Raw genomic sequence first — 15,498 nt, 5'->3', positions numbered from 1 at the left:
TCATGTTTCCCTTTACAAAATCGAGCTCAGTTCGCCTGTTCTTCATAATACCCGCCCATACCATAACTGTTGACCCGCTGTATGGATGAACTTCCTGAATGCACCTGAGCCTTTCAGTATTTCCGGGCCGACGGTACACTCGCACCCTTCTTGTATCAGGCCTAAACCCGAATCGCGACTCATCGAAAAACATAATTTTATCCATCCATAACATTGTTCCTAGGTCCATGTTCTGCGTTCTCTACACCCTTCATTTCGACTAGCTCGATTCCGGTGACGTATCGGTGGGCACCTAATTGGGCGCCGAGCTCGTAGGCCTTACTCATGCAGTCGATTTCGCACAGTTTGGGAACTTACATCAACACCACTTAAATTTTGTAGCCCCAAACATATCTCTCGAGTGGTTTGGTCTTGCAGTCAGTGTATATACCGGTCTTGCCGAGTGTTTGTACTCCTTTTACGGCCTGAATGCTGTTCAGCGGGTTCCCTTGTATTGTTGTAACGCTGCCAAAGACAACAAATAACACTTCTATGAATGCCAAAATGCTGAGGTACCTGAGATTGATTACTTCCCGCTTGCAACATCCCTACAGCTCTTTGCATTTCCTTTGCCGGCAAAAGACGTTGCTCCATGACGTAAAGAATATCTAACAATTCAATTTTGTCGCTATCTTTATTTAAATGGTGGTTAAAATTATAAAATCAAGACTAAGCGTAGCAATAAACACAAACAAATTCCCTTTCATTTAATTTTATGAAAAAAACAAAACACAATCGATTTTTTTTTACAACCAGCCAGTAATAACAAAAAAGTTTACATACCTATGCACTTTGAGTGAATAAAGACTTAGAAATTAATTAATATAAATGGTAAAATTGTAATATCAGCATGTTGCTTAGACTTTTTTTATGTGTGTATATTATGCTTTTCTCTTCTGTAACAATTTTTTTCTGTGTGTGGAATATCTCGAAAATATAAAAAGCTCGTTCAATTTCAGGTTTACCACCAATGTTGGCAGCAGCGCCTGTAGTATCTTCGATGACACTAACACCAATGAGTGTGTCACAGTTGACAATAGTAAATGGTTCTCGACCAACGACGCCGAGAACCGACAGAGTTGCCTCACCTGATGCCACTAGAGCAACGATTACAGAGATACCGTCAGATAAAGACAGCGAGCATAGCGATAACGGGACGCAAGAGATTTCAAGAAAATCTATTGGATCCAGACGGGGAGAAGTCTATGTTTGAAGCTTTTAGACGAAACATTTAAAGGATTAATTAGACTAGCAAGAGTATTGAGATGTCGATCATCTTTGAAAAAAAGCCTAAAACGGAGGAAACGAATCATTACCTTATTGTTTTGGCCTTCAGACTTACATAACAAGAAAAAATTGGGCATGTATATATCAGCCTTTCTAGGTTCAGACTGATTTTTAATTAATTTATTTCAACATTCCATAAAAAAGTATGATTCTATAATAGGAGGATTTATTAAAGACTATCTAAACGGTAATTTGTCTTGTAACTAACTAAAATACACTATCATATTGTAAAAGGGACAAAATGTTAGTTATGAAGATTTCTGATATTGATTTCTGGTATATAGTATTGCGATCTTAACGACGTTACATAATAAGATTTGTCTTCCACATGCAAATGGAGTTTGGTCGGCATGATGACTTCTAAACTAAATTTGTTTCTACCAAGAAGAAAAAATATACAAAAATACACTAGCAGATGTTTAAATCTGTTTGTTTAATTTTAGCTTATTATTGTAAATAAATAGAGAAATATTTAACAATATTTATGCAGCAGAAGAGGCGCTGTGAATATTTTTTTAAATTATACTATACTCGTATTAATAAAACAGAAACCTCAACCGCTGTCTGGACAAAATATACTAAAATTACTGAACAGATTTTGATGCGGTATCAATAACAGACGAAGTGATTTACGAGAAAGGGTTCTATAAAGTAATTTCGGAATCGAATTTTTGATATTTCGTATGATTTGGAGCATTCCTGCTTCCACATGTTATAGTTACACACAAGATCACAATTTTTAACTTCTTTGACCTCTTTTCAATTCTCCCTTTTGACAGATTCTAAAAATCATCACATTTAGTTTTTTTTACTAAGTTATTACTATTCTTAAATTTGTTTTTGGAAAGTCAAGACAAAAATAAAGCAAATTTAATTAATCCTTTTTTAAGAAAACAATTTCGTTTTATACAGTAACATTACTTGGATCACATAATAAGCTTCGATACTGCCGAGAAATCCTATTAAATAGAGCACTTTATCCCGATGTATAGAATCTTTATATCTATACACATATATATATATAAATAAAATTAAATTCTTTAAAATAACAGGTTTTTACTAAATGCGTTTGTTTGTTTACACGGTGCTTACTCTAGAAATATCTATAATATTATTTTCTGTCTATTTATTCCAGCGCATTTTAAATGCTTGATCATTTTTGTTAGAGCTTTTAGTAGCAGATTTTTAGTTAAATCTATGGGAAGTTATTAACCACATTAATAATAACTTATGAAATGGTGGATATTATCCTATTTAGTGGTCTATTTTCGGAAGTGAACTCGCGGGAAGCCCATCGTAACAAATAAAATCTCAGTGCTGTTACTTCGGCAACTAATTATTTTAATCAACTTTTAATATTCAAAAACAGTTACTCCTTCTTTAAATCTTGACAGGTTTATATCTTTCACAATGTAATGTAAGTATCATATCATGAACTTTTGTTCAAAAAATAAGCCCGCTTTCTTTCCTGCGCCCATTCTTCTCAGGGATCAGGCATACATAGATTTTTTTATCAAAACTCTGACAGTTAAATAAATCAATCATTAGCAAATCAACAATTATGCAGCATTTTAAACACAGATAAGTTGTATGGTATAATGCAGTTATGTTGTACTGCTGAACTGTACAAAGTCTTTGCCATTTTATGACTTATTGTTAGGAGACACGAACTCGGACTTTAAAAGAGCGAAATTATCACAATGACTAAACACAACGGGGAAAAGTATCCTCGATTTTATGAAGAGTCCAGCTTACTGAAGTAAAGATGAAAAGTGGAGTCAAAGTGATCACAAACTAGTATCCTAGAAAATCTAGTCCAAAGTAAAGCAAAAAAGCAATTGTGTGGTCTTATGAAACCACAATGCAAGTGAAACTTTGTTTCACAAAATAACATTAATATCAGTATAATAAACGAAGAAATAAATCAAAACCTTTACTTCTTTATAAAAATTTAAATGTAATGTGATAAAAAACTTTCGTCAGGGGTGTGGGGTTCGAACCTACTCACCTTCTCGGGAACTAGAGCTTAAATCTGGCGCCTTAAACGGTGCGGCATATCTGACTTTAAAGCAGTAGTTGATTTTAATGATTTAACCCCACCCCTACTACATTATATATATTTTTCACCTTAATACAATGTGTTTGGGGGAAGACAATTAAAAAGACAGCAGGACCGGGAGACACGACTCACTGGTAGGAGTTAGAAGAGGTATTTTACAACGAGGAAAACTGAAAAATATTATATATAGTCAGTTAGTACCTATGTATGTGAATAGTATAAATTCTAAATTAGTTTGTTAGTTAATTCTCTAGTCTTCAATAGTAAAAACAGTCTTCAGTTGAAGCTCCATGCAAACATTCATAATATGCATTTAGTAAAAATCTATTTTGTACAAAAATGCAATTTGAAATTGATTTTTATGTGTAGATTCAAAATTACTTTTTCTAAGTATCAGATAGCATGTACATTATTGTAATTTTGTAAATGTATGTATTAACAAAAAATGTTCGTTTTATTTACAAGATATTATGTAATATTTACAATATATAAAATATATGAGTACTATAACTATAGCCTTCTTTTTAAATAGCATTTATTTTATTACCGTTTTACAAATGACGTTAGCTGTGTTTACTTTCATTTACGTCCATATTATAGTTAGTTAAAATATTTTTATTAAATTTAAACTATCTCAATTATATAATATTTGACACAATGATAATTACTAAAGAAATTATGAAATTTTTGCCACTAAGTGTGTGTAGTTTTATTACCTACCTATGTAAATATAACAGTTAAAATATAATTCTATTACGCTTTTATTTTAAAGTGATTTTTTAAAGTAAATGTTTTATTTTGATGATTCTTCCGTTTCAGGGTTTGTATGAATTTGTAGAAGAAATTTTGACATATGACAGATAATGTCGTAAAAGTCTTAGGGTCAGTCGTATTGTGATCATCTGATATTAATCTGAATTCAGTGCCTGTTAGTTATAAGTTTAGATAATATAATTATTGAGCTTAAATATCCGTCCATTTTTGTGTGGTGCTGTTACTTGTGTTATATTATAATTAAATTAATTATCAAATTGAGATGAATTTTCCTAAATAATTTTAAAATATATCATTAATATTTAATTGTACCTTTTGTAATTTGTAATTTTTTTACAAGTATGAATGTAACTCTAAAAGTGTACAGTACTTATATTTAATAAAGTATTCTTTTTAGTAGAATGGTTTTGGTTTTTTTTTTGCGTCTATTTAGCGGAATTTGATTACACTAATATAAGTTCAGATGTTTTTTCTATGACAATTAGGGACGAGACGAGCAGGACGTTCAGCTGATGGTAATTGATACGCCCTGCCCATTACAATAAAGCGCCGCTCAAGATTGTTGAAAACCCCAAAAATTCAGAGCAGCACTACAATTGCGCTCGTCAGTACAATTGCAGCTGGAGACATAAAGTGTCTCATTTGTCCAGTAATTTCACTAGCTACGACGCTCTTCAGACCGAAACAATAATCCTTACACTAGCCGACATCCTGTGCAAAGGAGCCTCCCACTGGTAACGTCCATGGAGATGCATAGGGAATCCTTCCTTTTGGCACCGACTTCAAAGCTATAAATTAATATAAAAGGTAAAGGTTTGCATAAGAGGTGTATTTAATTAAATTTTTAGTTATTTGATAGATACTTTTCAGTTTTTGAAGTAGTTTTTTTTTAATTTTCCTAATTTTAACGTTATTTAATAATTTACGCTCGATTTTTTGGTGTAGTTGAAGTTGCAATCATTTCGAAATTCACAAAAAAAAACACGTTTTACAATATTTATCTATGACAAATAAATAGCACTATAATAGTAAATAATTTGCGTGGCAAAACTTAATAACTGTAACGAATTAAGTAAAAAACTTTTAATGAAATCAATAAGTTCTTTTATTTAGTTCTGCCACAATTCTCTCTTAGGGTCACGTGAAATTTATGACTTTAAAAAAAATTAATACTGATTAAAATAAATAAATATAAGTTTATAATAATTTCAATATACACAATAAAGAGTCAGTAATCCGTTTTATATAATCTTTTTCGACTAACACACGTTATACAATTGGCGGGATTTCTAACCAATAGTCTTAAAGAACTTTTCTTGTACATTTATGATTGATTCGCCAGTCATTATTTTAGGTGTTGATATTTTGCCACAGACAGACAAAGAATTTATAAGAAGTCAAACATTTTCTAAATTCTGATAGTTCCTTCATCCCCAATATTGATGAAGAAGACGCAAAACGAAACGTACACCAATTTTAAAACAGAAAAAGAAAAAAAAATAATTTACAGAAAATCGTTCTTATTCGGATAACGACATGTTTGAATCAATGACTTAAAAGCAAGTCAAAATAAATACTAACACTACAAAATGTAAAAAATTCGTGCAACAGCTACCTTCAAGAGTTAAAAATAAATCTTATCAAGTAAACAAAATATTATTATAGAAGAAACTACTGATGCTGAGTCAATACAAGAAGATATTTTATTAAAAAGCAAAATAAAGATATTTTGAACAGAAATAGAAAAGAGATGGAAAAAATCAGACTCTAAAAAGTGGAAACGAAATAAAGAAATTCAAGTAAAGAGATATTATGAAGACCGAAAAGGAAAAATTCATCTGGCTAAAATATTTAAGAGTCTTACGAACATTCATGTAACACCAATTGTAGTTTTAAATGTTCAGAATCATTCTCCCAAAACGACCGCATTAAAATTTGCAATGGATACTAGGCAATAGAAGTTCTTAAACAACAAAAAGAATTCCTACGTGAACGGATTATATTTAAAAATAAAAAGTAGTTTAATATAATTACCACCGGAGAAACAAATCAAATCGCTAAAGTGTATGTACGAGTTTGCAAATATATGTGGACCTGCGCTTTGTAGAGCGCTAGAATGTGGGCCGGCTTGACGTATTGCCGTGCCATATTTATGACGCCCAGTTTTTTCGAAGCCAATTTGGCTTTGCTCTCCAGATGACCGCGGAATTAGCAATCGCTCAAGATTTCAAGACCCAATATTCCGATACTAGGTGAGGCTGTAAGGGAAGTGTTCTCTAAAAGCGGTGATACGACAAATGGGGGTTTTTTAATGCTAAACTCGCAAACTTGAGTCATGTCCAGTGTATAAGGTATCACCAGTACTGTCACCTGCATAGCAATGTATGTTGGAGGTGTCCAATATTTCATTGATATGCAAAAGAATCGGTGTAGGAGATAGCACACAGCCTTGAGGCACTCCAGCGTTTACGGGCGTCGGTTTCGAGCAATAACCGTAGACAACGACCTGTATGCTGCGCCCAGTGAGGTCCACTTGCTTAAGCGCTCGGAAAGCCCAAATGATGGAAGCTTTAAGAGAAGCGCCTAGTGTGATACACGATCAAAGGCCTTCGCTATATCCAGGCTAACTGGTAGGCCTTCCACCCTTGCTTTCCATAGCCAACGCCCATCTATGTGTTAAGTAAGCCAGAAGATCGCCTGCTGACCGACCATGGCGAAAGTCTTACTGTCGCTCGTTGGTCAACTGTTGGCCTTCTAGGTATACCAAGAGCTTGCGGTTAATTATGCTCTCCATGATTATGGAGAGCGGGGAGGTAATACCGGATTTATCACGGGGAGTATTCCGAAGAGCTGTTTTACCTAATTCCTGCCGCCGAATTCCACCTTCGCACGACACGCCACAAGTTAGGATATCATCCTCACCATCTGGATGTGTGGCGGGCGGTCCTTCACAGTGCGGTTTACAAGGAGCTTTCTTCCACGTACTACAAAGCTGTGGAATGAACTTCCTTGTGCGGTGTTTCCGGGACGATACGACATGGGTACCTTCAAAAAAAGCGCGTACACCTTCCTTAAAGGCAGGCAACGCTCCTGTGATTCCTCTGGTGTTGCATGAGAGTGTGGGCGGCGGTTATCACTTAACAACAGGTGACGTACGCTCGTTTATCCTCCTATTCCATAAAAAAAAAATAGCTATAGGCCTGTAGTTTGCCGGATCCGAAATGTCTCGTTTTTTTAGGTCCGGATGGACATGGACTTGCCTTCCATGAATCAGGGACTACGCCTTTGGGACATTAGTGCCGGAAAAAACGCGTTAGCTCAGGGGCACACGTTCTAAGAATGATTGGAGAAATACCATCCAGCCCACTCTTATCCACTGGTTGGTTGAAATTCCTGGCGGCCAACTAAAACAGAGCTCGCCGAACAGTTTTCTGTCCGTTGTCGTCAAGAGGCGAGTTAGAGGCAAAAAGAGCGCACCGAAGATCGGCTTTACCTTTTGCTGTATGGGCCAGGGTGTCTTTCCTCATATGCAACGGCGACAGGAACGGCTGGTTGAAGTTACCAAGAGCAGCTTTCGACAACGACCAGAACTTGCGTGTTTCAGTCGGGTAACTGGAAAGCTGCTCGTTGATTTAGGAAATAAATGAAAGGGGGATAGAAATGAAATGAGGCCCTCTCCCAGCTTGACAATAATTATTAGATTAGTTAATTCAATAAGTCTATGGAAATTTGGAATATAATGTGACAGAAGGCAATAAAGGTAGTTATCGATCTCAATATTCTCTCATAATTATAGTGATTATGTGGAAAAAATCAATAACTCACGGCAAGAACTAAATAATTACATATAAAATTCTAAACAGAGTTATATCAGAACTAAATAACTGTCTATTGGCAGTTCTCTATCATAATAACAATACTAGTACCATAATTGTGCAACGCTTATATTAATTATGTCCGATTTTATAATATATAAAAATATCGCAATAAAATTCAAATTCAAATATATTTATTCAAAATAGGATATTATAATATCACTTATTGAAAGTCAAAAACTACACCGATTCCAAAAGGTGTGCCTCAGACCTGAGAAGAACGGGTGCAACAAACTCAGCGGGCTTCTTCTAATATATAAAATTCTCGTGTGTTTGTTACCAAACTCCTCTGAAACGGCTTGTATGAAATTTTGTGTGCACATCGGATAGGTCTGAGAATCGGCCAACATCTATTTTTAATACCCCTAAATGATAAGGAACCCACCCCTAAATAATTTTTATTATTTTTTTGACTTTTTCTAATTTTCTATTTTTATTTTATTATGATTCAGCATAAAAATACATATAACTTCAAATTTTCACCGGTCTAAGATTAACAACTATTTTTGTATCGCGATTTTTACATTATTCTGTTCCATCCACTAATCCGCAATAGGGTTGCAAGATGGCAATGGAATATAATAATTATTATAGTACGATATGTTTTGGCCTACCAAAAGCCCTAGCTGAGAATAGGTCGTCATCTATTTTTTGTACCCAAAAATTTAAAATTTATTACTTTATATGGCAATACAACGTTTGCTGGGACGGCTAGTTTTTTTTTTATAAAAATATGGTTACAATGTTATATCGTTATTATTTAATTGCCTGAGGGCGGTCGCACCATTCCCAATCTGTGGTATCATTAGGAAAGTTATTTATGTTATACTAACCTTTACCACACAAACGTTTTCTAACAATTATATTGAATATCGTAGTACATTTGTTTTGAACATTTTCTGGGGTCTTATTGTAAAAGCATATACAACGCCCCACAAAAGACTTACTAACTCGACATAGCCGAGTTGTAGGCATTATAAGTTTATGTTTGCTCCTGGTGTTAACGTTATGGTTATAACAGTTTCTAGCAAATTCAATTATGTGCCTATGTACACCCATAACATTATCAAGAATATTATATTGAGAGACAATAGTCAAGATGTTTATTTCCTTAAATTTTACTCTCATTGATTATTTAGGACCTAGGCTAGTAAATAGCGCGAATAGCCACAAATGTGGTGTTTATATCAGCGGCTACTTTTATATTATAAATGTGAATGTAAGTTTGTTGTTGCGCTTTCATGCCTAAACCACTGAACTGATATTGATGAAATTCTATACAGAGATATACTAGAGCCAGGAAAAGGAAATAGGCTACCTTTAATTGCGATAAATTAATTACGCGTTGAAAAAGGGGATGGAAGTATGTATTCGTCATTTTCGGAGATACCATAAACTTTGTATTAAGGCACTTAAAAAGTAGTAGCATTTTTTTGAAACTTTGACAATAGGAAAGCGCCACCAGCAGCGGAAACAGCAATTTGTATGTGTATTATTTGCAAAGTAACTATTGCACGCATACAAAATGGCGACTAAAGATAGTAGGACATAATACTATGAAAATAAATAAAATAAACTAGTCGCGCCGTATCTACGTCGGTTAATTGTCTAAACTCTAATCTTTTTAACCACGTATGCTGCAGAACTAATTCTATTAGCCAATACTTCAATATGGGGGCCCCATTGTAATTTAAAATCCGATTTACCGAAAGTACTTTACCTAATCAGTTAAATGATATCAATTGCTTTTTAAAAATCCAACGAGAAGTATTAAAAATTTTAAATTTTCAGCACTCCCGTACATTGCTTATTTTAAAAGGTTATTTAAGCTTAATACGGATATTAATGTAAACTGTTTAGTAACATACAAAATTTAGTATTCAAAGCAGATGTTCGAAGTGACGTCATTGTTGTGTGATACAATGACCTTTCTACTCTAATCTTCTTCTTATCGAGTCGACGGTCACCTCAAATACGGGCAGCCCAAAAAGCCGTAACCGTGATAGCTCGGTCGGTAGCCTCGTGTAGCTCCTCGTTCGTGCATGTTGTCGGGCACGCAGGGCACCCAGTCATGTGCGCAACGGTCTGTCTCGGATGACCGCAGATGCACTCCGTATCATGTCCAGAGATGAAACCCCACCTCGCTAAGTTTGCCCTAGATTTTCCCACTCCTGCTCTGAGACGGTTTAGCGACTTCTAGATAGGCCAACTGAGGTTGTATCCTTCGGCTAGTTTCTCTTTCACGCTGATGTTCGGGTTTGAGGTGCTTAGCCGTGACCTCCACATGGCAAGACGAGTAGTTTCAGCGGTCTGGTTGAGAGGCTGCACTAAGTGTAAGAAGCTAATCCTGGAGCGTAGCCTACGGCGAGCTGGTATATGATTGAATAGTGGATGCCGTCTGTCCTGTGTCTGTTTTGTTCTTTCTACCGAGCTGGAGACTGCTCTTCGCACCTCAAGGGGGGCTATTCCTGCCAGCTGGTACAGTTTTTCGATAGGTGTTGGCTTCAGACAACCGGTTATTAAACGACAGGACTCATTCAGTGCTACGTCGATCAGCTTTATATGTGCCGACTGTTCCCATGCAGGGGAGGCATATTCGGCTGCGGAGTAGCAGAGTGCAATGGCTGTAGTGCGCAAGACGGTTGGTTTAGCTCCCCAGGAAGTCGTAGTCAGCTTTCTCAGTATGTTGTTGCGTGTGCAGACTTTCTGCTGAGTATTCATGCAGTGCTGTTTCATCGTCAGGTTTCGGTCAAGGGTTACGCCCAAGTATTTGGGGAATCTATTATGGGATAATTTTGTGTTTTGCCTTGTTATGTTAAGTTCCCTGTTTGCGTCTTTATTACGTAGGTGGTATACGCAGACTTGAGTTTTATTTGGGTTTGGTTTCAATCCATTTGCCGTATAGTAGTCGCCGAGCTCGTTCAGAGATGTAGTTATTCCTTCCTCTACACTCGTGAAGCTGTCCGCTTGAGCTGCTAGTGCTAGGTCATCTGCGTAAATGAAGCTTTTTGTGTCCCGTGCCCTAGGCTGGTCGTTTGTGTAGATATTGAACAGACTTGGTGCCAGGACGCTACCCTGTGGCAGTCCATTGCGCTGTTTCCTCCACCGACTCTTCTGATTTTAAAGGACAACCTGGAATTGGCAGTTGCTCAGTAGCTGCCTCACAATCTGGCAAAAGGTGTAATCAGCCGTGATTTCGTAAAGCTTTTTGATCATTGCGCAGATGTTAACTGTATCGTAAGCAGTCGAAAGGTCCACAAAAGCGACACCGGTAATTTTCCCCCTCTCGAAACCATCCTCAATATGTTGGGTCAGGTTGAGAATTTGCGACGAGCAGGACTTGCCTGGGCAAAAACCTGATTGTTCGGGGATAAGCTTCTCATCGATGTGTGGTGTAAGTCGGCCAAGAAGGATTCTTTCAAACAGCTTGTACAGGTGGCAAAGAAGGGAAATTGGTCGGAAATTTTTAGGATCGTCAGCAGGTTTACCAGGCTTAAGTAACGCAACGATCCGGGATCGATATCAGAGTTGACCAGGCCTTTTTGCTATTGTGGGTCATGTCTAGTGACTCAACCAGGTCTTGCCATTTCTTCCTTCGGCATTCCCCGATGCATTGCATTAGGTGTTCTCCCTTGGAGATTGTACTCTAATAATAAACTCATACTAAAAAAATACTAAATGTATAGGGAGTGTTTTATATCAAAATTTGTAGTAGTGGATAGGTACGTCTCGTTGGATTTAAAAAAAGGTATCGATATCTTTTTACTGATTTTTATTTTGATTTAACAGTGGGAGGCTCCTTAGAACAGGAGGCCGGCTAGATAATGGGTAGCACAAAGGCGCTTATTTCTGCCGTGATGTCATGTGTAAGCATTACTGTGTTTCGGTTTGAAGAGTGCAGTAGCTAGTGAAATTACTGGGCAAATAAGACTTAACATCTTATGTTTCAAGGTGACGACCGCAGTTGTAGTGCCGCTCAGAATTTTTGGGTTTTTCAAGAATCCTGAGCGGCACTGCATTGTAAAGGGCATGGCGTATCAATTACCATCAGCTGAACGTCTTGCTTGTCTCTTATTGTCATAAAATAAGATTAAGTAACGTACTTTCGATAACAGTTTAAAGTGTTATCTATTTATTTTACATATCTGAATAGTTACGAAATAATCACCAGGTCACACTTAACGATTACATTATGTATATACAACGTGTTGCAAAATATCCCCTACGAAATATAATTAATTATCAAAGACAAAAACTTTGTCAACCCTAGTAAGCTGTCATGTCACAGAACCAGATCATAAAACAGAAAGGCCTACGTACCTATTTTGCCTAATAATTGTCTTTTCTTTAATAGTTTTTATATTTTTCATTCATAAATGTTTAATACTCACATACTTTTGGGATAACTTTGAGAACCAAAGAACACACAACAAACACCATGTTTCACCATGTTTGCTCGTAACGTACGAGAACATCTTATAGTTCGCTTTCCGCGAGGATGGATCGGCCGCGAGGACTTATGGTCTGCTCGTTCTCCGAACCTCACACCCTTGGACTTCTTTTTGTGGGATTATGTGAAGGACAGAGTATATTTCTCCGATTGCACCACGGCTGCCGAGATGGAACAGCGTATAGTATCGGTTTTCGCATCAATAACACCGACGATGGTGCGAAATGCCACACAAGCCATATCCCGACGAGCGATTCAGCAAGGTGGAGCAAGCACACTTTGAGCCGTTTTTGTAAATTTGTTATGAAAAACCTAGTGTTCGTTTAGGTTGTTTCATTAGGTAAGGGTTTTTAAAAATTTATGTCCTTCCGCGAATCAGGTAGAAATGTAGGTACATTCTGCGTAGTTTACTCTTTAGCTTAACTAAAATAGGGTTTGCACATCATTGAAAATTTAATAATATTTTTTATATTTTGGGGTATGTTATACAGCGTTACAATGTTTCGCATATGGCAGTTTTGTAACATGTTGTTATACATAACTATACAGTTGTGCCATCTCACCGGAGTGTCATTTATGCCTTTGCTCTTTATCTCTGGGGACCTAGACTATCTTTAAATTTGTATTGCTTCATCAGAAGAAATATTTTGTCATTTAAAAATAATTGGGTTGGGGCTAGGTCTGGCGAATATGGTGGATTGTATATAAGTCAGGCATTATCATGGAGTAAAAATTATCGGTTTTCGAGTCATGGCAGTCTTCCTCGTTTTTCGCCATCGTTGTTGAAAGAAGTACAATTGACAACTGCTGCCATTGCTTAACCAGATCAACTCACACCATAAGTATTCATCAATGTCACACTATCATTTTTAAATGGGTAAGCCTCACTTTAGGGCATTGGTATAGAGAGCCCACTTATTATCGCGCGTCCGAATTTGCCCTTTTTTCAATGGGTAAGGCTCACTTTGTGGCATTGTTGAACCATTTCTCCTGGAGTCAGCCAGTGCGATGTACGCGTGCGATTATGGTATAGAGCCCACCTACCATCGCACGTCCGAATTCGCCCTTTTTTCAATGGGTAAGCCTCACTTCGTGGCTTCCTCGAGGTTCATTCTCAAATCAAAGTTCACTCTGAACCTACATTCCAAAGAGGTTTAATTTAACAGTACGAAAAAACTTGAATTTCATACAATATCTTTATAAAAAATCAAGCCTTTGTCCACGTTGAAGTACAATCTGTAAGTATTTGACGGATTTTTTTTTCAATTGTATAAATATAAATTACACATTATCGTGTAGTTTTAACAGTTATACGAATTCGTAGTTTATGACACATTCTTGAACGATGGTTTCTTTATAGTTGGAATTTACTAATCAAACGTTTCAATTACCTCGAATATACCGAAAGGACCAGACGTGCAAGAATTCACGTTATGTTCCCAACAGTAATTGAACACGCAATCCTTAGATCGATAGACAAACACGTGAACTTAACTATCATCACGTCATTACACTCGGATTTACCTGTCTACTTTTAATCTCATATTGAGTAAAAATTGAAACCATTTTGATACCAAAAAGGCCCTTTCTCTGCTGCAAAGCTGTACTGAACAAAGCTTTATGAATTTTAGTTTTAAGAGCGCTGTAGCTAGTGAAAATCCGTTTTAAGAGACTTTTAATCTCATAATGCAGTGCTCTTCAGAATAGTAAGAAGGTCCTTAAGGATCCTGATTGCAATTTGTTGGGCAAAACATATTAATTACCATCAGATGAAATCTTGTCCATCTTGGCAGTTCTTAACTTAAAAAAGCATGGGAACTGGAGATGTCTCAACATCAGATGACCCAGATGCTGATTTGTTGTGATTACTACTAAAATGTATTAATTTGCTGTTAATAGAGCTTATGCATGAATATAAGTATTTTATTGTAGTAAGTAATACAATAGTAAGCGTTGCGTGCCGTGTCCTAAAATTAGTTGGCTATCTAGGCTTTCCGTGGCATGCCTTTGTTCTAGCTCTAGGTATCTGTAAAGGTGGGGCCTGGACGTCATTCGCTGTAAATCGTTACAACAACGCATGCGTATGGTTGTGCACCGATGCAACTTGTAATATAGCTCGGTCTAGGTAGAACGTACCTATATTCAATAAATTCGCAGAGCCCTGGATCTAGCCCGGCTGAACTCTGCGTTGAACTTCCGCCGATCGATAGAGCTTAAATCTAGGTTGTTGCTAGGCAACACTGCAGATACGTTTCCATGAAATTCATTTTATAGTGAAACGAGATTTATGCTTGAAATATTCCGGGAAATTTAATTAATTGTACAGCAAAAGCTTTGCAGTGCTTATTTACTCGTATTTCAAACTACAATTTGCTTCGGACGCTGAGTTTATAGAACTTCGCTGAATTTATACAATTATTGAGTTCGTAGAACTCGAATTGCATAACGTTAATTAAATCAAATCATCATTAATTTAGGCAAAATCACTGTTCGGTAATGTAATATTTCAGGCCTGATATGTTGCTTTTTTTTTAATTTTGATACGAAAATGACTAATATATAAATTTATATTTCATTTAATCCAAAACATCTAGAGAACAATCGCGTCATTTTCTGAAATCGTTAAGAAATTGATTTATTTTATAGAAACCTTTGCATCATAAACACTTTTAACATACATATACAATCACGCCAATGACCACGGAGGGTAGGCAGAGATTTTGGACATTTTGCCCTCGGTAGTGACATACTTGTCTGACATCCTCCACAAAGATCAATTCTTTATATAGGGTCTGATTTTTAGTGCTCGACCGCCAGTCGAGTACAGGTGTGGCCCCTTCAACGGGGGCCACCCTTTTTAAAACATTTTGCGATCAGATCGTTGATTGTACGTCTTCGTGTAACTTTTCCAACAGTTCCATCCATAGCTCTATAAACGTTTGCAGTCAATCTTGCTACATCCATTGTTTTTAAGCTATTGCATAGCTTCTATCGCGGGCCTTGAGCGTGGAGAC

General features: G+C 36.5%; 1 protein-coding gene across 2 annotated transcripts in view; it reads left to right on the top strand.

The window, feature by feature from the left end:
• The window catches only part of LOC126978737 (bestrophin-4), a 69,808-nt gene extending 65,247 nt beyond the window's left edge, over positions 1-4,561 (top strand). For both annotated transcript variants that reach the window (XM_050827783.1, XM_050827784.1), the window contains exon 11: positions 999-4,561. In XM_050827783.1, the coding sequence (XP_050683740.1) occupies positions 999-1,252 (254 nt within the window). In that variant the 3' untranslated portion in view covers positions 1,253-4,561. The remainder of the gene's footprint in view (positions 1-998) is intronic.
• The last annotated feature ends 10,937 nt before the right edge of the window (positions 4,562-15,498 follow it).

The sequence above is a fragment of the Leptidea sinapis genome, chromosome Z (genome assembly GCF_905404315.1).
Source record: "Leptidea sinapis chromosome Z, ilLepSina1.1, whole genome shotgun sequence".
In the NCBI taxonomy this organism is placed as follows: domain Eukaryota; kingdom Metazoa; phylum Arthropoda; class Insecta; order Lepidoptera; family Pieridae; genus Leptidea; species Leptidea sinapis.
Note: the sequence above shows the minus strand (reverse complement) of the source record. Positions and strands in the feature narration are given on the sequence as shown.